Genomic DNA, 7,062 nt, shown 5'->3' with positions numbered 1-7,062 from the left:
TTTCTTGACAATTACAACTTGACTCTTCAGCGTAATTGTATTATCTTCGTGAAGTCGTGTAATTGTGTCCTAATCGAGACTAATTGAGTGTAGTCCTTTGATATACTATCCACTCTTGTTTTAGTTCCAACTATTTGAAAGTCAAGTCCAATATTCACCGGTTTCCTAAATAAAGTTCAATTAGCCCGTTATGCACGGTTAATCGCGTCTATCAGTTCCTGTCTCTGCTTAGAAAATCAGTTTCCGAAGTTCGTGAATCACGTCACGCAAGAAACACTTCTGAACGCAAAACAATCTCGTCGCGTTCCGTACTCTCAATAACTAAGACAAGCATTGTTCTCACAAGTCTTTACAGGACGAGAGCCAGCAAGCGACTTCTTCTGTGAAAGAGTATTGTAGGCGCATTGAATTTCTTCGTTGCGCTTACAACTCTCTTCCACATAAAAGTTAAATCTGACTAACATCACCTTGGACTTAGCGTTCAAGATATTAGTTGCAATTATCACTTGGATATTTGTCCATTAGTTAAATCTAAGGTTTCTTCCTCCTCTTTTCATAACAAAAACTCTCAGTGATGTATAATGTTGTTGTTATCAAAACTTCTTGGTGTTAGCTTATCGGCAAAGATGTCGTATTTGCCAAGATAACTCTTCCCTACTTCATATTATGACATTCTGCCTTAATTGACTCTTAAGGGGGTCTTTGGAGTGTTATAACATCCTTATGGTGATGATTATCAAGTTTTAAAAATCGAATGTGTAGGTCATGTCCAGAAGAAAATGTGGACTCAACTCTGAAACATTCGAAAGACTCAGAACCTTGGTGGAAAAGCAAACTCGCAGAGTTATTAGTGAAAAAGCTCAGCGCTTATTATGGACTAGTGATTCGAAGACATGTAAATAGTGTGCAAGACATGAAAAAAGCAATTATGGCGACATAATATGATATGATTTCCATGGATGAAAGTCCTCGACTCGATTATTGCCCAGAGGGAGAAGACAGCTGGAGCGAATGGCAGAAACGAACAGCCCTTGGAATGGAACATGAACCGCAAACCACACCCTACTCCATTGCACCCCGACGTACAGAAGGAGATTCTTCCAATATATGAAGATTTATCAAGGAATGAATTACTGAAGAGATGCTTAGGTGGCCACAGAGAAAATGCGAGTGAATGTTTTAATTCCACTACTTGGTGATTAGCTCCTAAACATTTGCACACCGGACTAAAAGTTGTTGAATTGGCATAGTATTTAGCAGCGGGCTTACTCAATGAAGGAAATTCATCCCTTCTGATGATCATGAACGAGGCAGGACTTGTAGTAGGGACGCAAAGCTTCGATTATGCCGAACAAATGGATAACCAGCGCGTGAGCCAGCAGAATCGACGTAGTTCATTGGGAGCGAAGAAAGGTTGGAAAGCTCGAAGAGCACTGCTGCAAGCGCAAAAAGAAGCCTATGAGGAAGAAGAAGGACTGCTGTATGGTGCTGGAATCTCAGATTAATCGGTAAGCATATTACATTATTGTTAACGTCTTTATCTTGAAATGACGTTTTCAGATTTGCGTGCAGTTTAACTCAAAAAGTATAGAACCGATCATTGTGAAAATTGATAGTTTGATTCTTTATAAAATTTCAAATTATATGAACCATCTTGTAAGATGATATCATGATTTGAAGGGTATTTTTCTTTGCCTAACTAGAGAAAAAAAACGTGAAAGTCGAAGTAAATTGTTACAAAGGCTGCAAAATGTTTAATTTTCATTATTTTCACATGAATTGAGGTTCATATTCTTACGAAATAAGTCATTAATGTAAAATCAAAACTTTTTCGATTTCAGATGAAAATCTAAATGGCCACACTTCACGTAATTTGAGAACTATACTCACAACCTTCAGCCGACATCAAAAAGTAACTTTACTTTTGGTTGAAATTATTCAAAAAATTCACAAAATCTGCTCGAAATATGAATGAAATGCTTTCAAAATATGATTAAATTCTAATTAATTCTTCCCCCCAAAAAACAAATCTGGAAAAGACAGTGTCAAACAGCCTCCTAATGTGGTTTCGCCCCTTAAATCTCGATAACTTGCCACTGTGGCAGCAGTAACCGATCTAACAACTGCGGCAAACGCTTGTTGTCTTACAGTTTCTTTGGCGCTTCAGTGTGTGTTTCCATATGTGTCGTCGTGAAATTGTACTTAGTTGGGCGGTTTTCGGAGATTTCGAAGACATTACAATTGATCACATCTCCAGGAATATAGAAGCAACTAAAGAACGACAGGAAACTTAAAACTGAGAATAAATGCGAACCTTTAACATCTTGTCAGCAGAGACGTACAGATGGAATATCAGCTGAGTTCTAAGGGTGTTGAGTTAAGGCTCTGCTCGGCGTTATCGAAGAAAACACGAGAAATTTCACCTTAAGCGACTAATGACGTGACTCACGACGACGAAATGATGACTTGTTACGGTGTACTTTCGGAATGTGTTTCAGTCCCTTAACAGCTCCGTGACCTCGCTTGACTGGTATGCACCAGCGACCCAGAGGCGTTTTGGAAGTAATGGAGGACAACAGACAGAATGGAGATACGACTTCTTTTTTGGGTTTCATTTTCGACAACGTTCGGGAATCGTTGAAAAAACAAACATGACGAGAGGACAGTACGAATAGAGAGAGGAGGAGTTGTAATAGTAAGTGGAGAGCAACGACTCTGGCGGGCGCCGCCCATCGCCGAAGACCGGGCGGTCTCGCAGCGGTCCAGGCGGCAGGATGTGGCGGGGAAGACGAGGCCGGCCCGCGCTATATAAGCCCGCGGCCAGCCACGCACTGGGCAGGAACAGTTCAGTCCGAAGCAGCAGCCGCAGAAGACATGAAGGTCCTGGTGAGTAGCCGACAGCGCACAGTAACGGGGGCAGGCAGGGCTCACATGGCCGTGCATCTACCTACATGTTCCACAGACAAAATTAAGTGTGCGGTACAATAAAGGGCAAGAGAATGATAGAAGACGTGGTCTGTTGCAGTACCACCTGCGAATCATATTCAAATGTAGGAATCTCATCTGGTGTGAAACAAATACTTCAAAATTTGTGTTACTTACCACTAGTGATTCTCACAGTGATGTAACGAGAGTATATCTCGTTTTGGAGCATGAAGCTCTCGTCAGAGATTTTAGTTTCTGTACTTGTAAGGCAGTTGCAGCCTTAAGTAAACGGTAGAAGAGTAGATAATTGAGTTTGTCGCTCCACCACTTATAACACCAGCAACACTTACGTATGAAACGAAATTTTCATTCACAGTGTTGCTAATATATGGGTGAAACGTGCCACTATAAAAGTATACACTGTCTGATATCGTGTAAACTGATGCAGTGAAAGAACGAGCTACCCAGCAAAATAGAGAAATAGTTTACAGTACTTACGAAACTAAAGGTCACATTTAAATGATATCATGAAAAGTACGTTTTAGTAGAAATCCAAGCAGTATAGGTGGATAACCAAAAATAACAACCTATACATATTTAGTTGCAGACGATGTACAGAAAAAACTGTCTTATCCAAATATTAATTGGTTTTTATCCACCGTTAAAATAAATAATATGATCGAAACTTTATGGCAGAAACATTTGCCATGACTGCAGCTATTCTGTATATAAAATGACATTACTATAACTTCGCTGACAGAATTTCGTGTGGTGATGTAGGGATAGTATTACCGTCAATCATCTCAGTGAGAAAGTGGATTTGAGCTTTGAGGACCAGCAGCAGTGGAAACGAGAGAAGGACTGAAAGAGGAAGAGGAAAAGAAATGTCATACAGCAAAATTAACGAAGGTAGGAGAAAGAAAACCATTTTAACAACACTACAGAATGACTTAGATTGATTAATAAAAGGAAAAACATAAAATACTGTTTATAATATTTTCCCTGAGCTCTTATATGATGAATTTGAGAATAATAGTAACTGGAATCAGAAGGTCTGTAGATGATGATTGTTAATCTAGAACAGCGCTCGTCAAAACGCCACCCAAGGGCCGTAAGCAGTCCGAATCAAGTGTTCATACGGCCAGCGATTATCGGCCTATTTTACAATACTCCTAATGTCCATCCAGCAAGTAGCACCCGTATCCAGAAACGTCAGTTAAGGCATTGTTAAGAGTGTGGATTTCGTGACCAGTAGATAACACCAACTACTAAGAGAGAAAGTAATTTTAAATGAAACTGATGAATTCTTCCAAAAGCTAAGTAACGTTGGCTACTTACTTCAGGGACAGAATGGTAGGTTGCACAGCAACTGCAAATTAAAGGATTTGTAAGGGGGAATGTTTTATTGTTCGTCTTCCAGTAACGACAGCTGAAGGGTGTTCAGAACTCGTACCAAAGAGCTGCTGTGGTGCAAACACAGAAGTAACATGGATTTGTGAATACGCATTGTAGAGGTGGTCATCTTCAAATGTGGTATACATTTGCAGCAAGGAATATGAAATTAGATTCAAGCAGTTGTAATATCACACAATAAGAAGAAGGAAAAAGACGTTCAAAACGGCTGATGAGCTATTGTGATCCTGTCTCATATTGTATAATACATATAATACTCCCACAGACAGCACAACACTTCATCAGACAATTACAGTCACGGCTTTCAGGTAACTGAGGATGGTAGCAATTTGAAACAGAGAAAGCCGACTTGAAGTTTTCAAGATGGTGCCTAATTTTAACAGTCGGCACAAGAGGGTTTTCAGGCAAGTTATTACCCCCTTACTGTAGCTACTCTATTGTGGTCTCAGAATGTATCTCAGAGTGTACTAATTTATGTGGGCCACCAATCAATAGCCAGCCGCTGAGACCGAGCGGTTCTAGATGCTTCAGTCTGGAAATGTGCTGCTGCTACAGTCACAGGTTCGAATCCTGCCTCGAGCATGGATGAGTGTCCTTAGGTTAGTTAGGTTTAAGTAGTTCTAAGTCTAGAGGACTGATGGCCTCCTATGCTAAGTCCCATTGTGCTCAGAGCCATTTGAACCATTTGAACAAATCAGTAATACGATAGATACATATGCGGCCCAAGATACCACTCGGAGACGTCAGTAGTGATTCTTAAGCAATAAAGTTTGATGACGACTACTACTGAAAAATAAAAATTTCATTAGAGGACCAGATTAGGCATTTTGTTAGCCACTGTCTGTGATAAGTAGAATTCATTCAGAATATAGCAATACAATACGTATCCTGCTTCTAGACTGTTCAGTGATGACTAATGCATACGTTGCCTGCAGGTGATCCTGAGCTCCGTGTTGGCTGTGGCCCTGGCCAAGCCCGGCTACCTGGGTCTGGGTCTGGGGGTTCCCGCCGCCATCCCGGTGCCCGCCGACGCCCCCGACGTGGCCGTGGCTAAGGCGGCGCACCTGGCGACGCAGGCGGCGGAGGCGGCGCGCAACACGCTGGGCGTGCCCGTGGCCTCCGTCGTGCCCGCCGACGAGCCCCACGTGGCCGTCGCCAAGGCGGCGCACCTCAACATCCAGGCCGCCGAGGCCGCCCGCAACACCCTGGGCGTGCCCGCCATCGCCGCAGCTCCCATCATCGCCGGCGCTCGCTACGCCGTGGCTGGCCCCGTCATCGCTGGACCCGCCAACATCGTGATCGGACCTGGCGGCGTTCCCCTGGACACTCCTGAGGTATATACTTCTACACCATTTCCTATGCCCCCTTTAGAACAGTACACATACCAAGTGGTGAGATGCAGTTACTGATGTGACCTTCCTTTACAGGTGGCTAGCGCCAAGGCAGCCCACGCTGCGGCCCACGCTCAGTCCGCAGCCCTGGCCGCCGCCACCCCCGCAGACCCCGTGTCTGGGCTGCCCCTGGCCGCCGTCTACGCTGCCGGCATCCCCGCCATCCACCACGCTGACGCCATCGCCCACCTCCAGTACAAGGCCGCCCTCCTCGGTTAGAGGATCACTCCTACAAAAAGTAGTCATGTATCAGTCACACACTCTTGTAAATAAACTATACTTTACATAAATCTCTCTATGGTCATCTTTTCACATCTCCTTCAGGAACCTAAGTGACGAAATCGATATGTAAGAAAATCAAGCTCTCAACTGCCTAAAAAGATTCTTGAAAAACTGATACGGGATACTCTACCTGTGCTGCTAGAACATGTGCCTTTACAAGTACGACACAACATGTGGTATGCTGTATAATTGAAGTTGGAATGGAATTGCATATCAGGTTACCTTCATTCGGAAAGTGGGTGCACTCAGCGACTGTTATGTAACTTATAAGTTATAGAGTGCAGCAATCAGTCGTCTTTTTTTAAATTTTTTTTTCGCAAATCCAGATTTCGGCTAGTAGCTAGCCATCCTCAATGCACTATTTTATATTCTCAATGCATGTAAGTCCCTGTTGTTCGGGCGTCAGTCACAGTTCGTTGAATCTGAATCAGGGTTGAGCAAATGTGGTACGTGTGCATTGTTGTTGCTGTTGTGGTCTTCAGTCCTGAGACTGGTTTGATGCAGCTCTCCATGCTGCTCTATCCTCTGCAAGCTTCTTCATCTCTGAGTAACTACTGCAACCTACATCTTTATGTATCTGTTTAGTGTATTCATCTCTCGGTCTCCCTCTGCGATTCTTACCCTCCACGCTGCCCTCCAATACTAAATTGGTGATCCCTTCATGCCTCAGAACGTCTCCTACCAACCGATCCCTTCTTCTAGTCAAGTTGTGCCACAAACTCCTCTTCTCCCCAATCCCATTCACTAACTCTTCATTAGTTATGTGATCTACCCATCTAATCTTCAGCATTCTTCTGTAGCACCACATTTCGAAAACTTCTATTCTCTTCTTGTCCAAACTATTTATCGTCCATGTTTCACTTCCATACGTGGCTGCACTCCATACAAATACTTTCAGAAACGACTTCCTGACACTTAAAACTATACTCGATGTTAAAAATTTGTCTTCTTCACAATATACAGGGTGTTACAAAAAGGTATGCCCAAACTCTCATGAAACATTCCTCACACACAAATAAAGAAAAGATGTTATGTGGACATGTGTCTGGAA

General features: G+C 42.9%; 1 protein-coding gene across 1 annotated transcript; it reads left to right on the top strand.

Annotated features, from left to right (window-relative positions):
- Nucleotides 1–2,787: 2,787 nt before the first annotated feature.
- On the top strand, nt 2,788–6,019 carry LOC124607141 (cuticle protein 18.7-like). Its single transcript, XM_047139349.1, has 3 exons — nt 2,788–2,886; nt 5,274–5,672; nt 5,766–6,019. The coding sequence occupies exons 1-3, from the start codon at nt 2,875–2,877 to the stop codon at nt 5,946–5,948; spliced, it is 594 nt and encodes a 197-aa protein (XP_046995305.1). The 5' UTR covers nt 2,788–2,874; the 3' UTR covers nt 5,949–6,019.
- The last annotated feature ends 1,043 nt before the right edge of the window (nt 6,020–7,062 follow it).

Source organism: Schistocerca americana, chromosome 3 (assembly GCF_021461395.2).
Source record: "Schistocerca americana isolate TAMUIC-IGC-003095 chromosome 3, iqSchAmer2.1, whole genome shotgun sequence".
NCBI lineage: Eukaryota > Metazoa > Arthropoda > Insecta > Orthoptera > Acrididae > Schistocerca > Schistocerca americana.
This window is presented reverse-complemented; position numbering and strand designations above follow the sequence as displayed.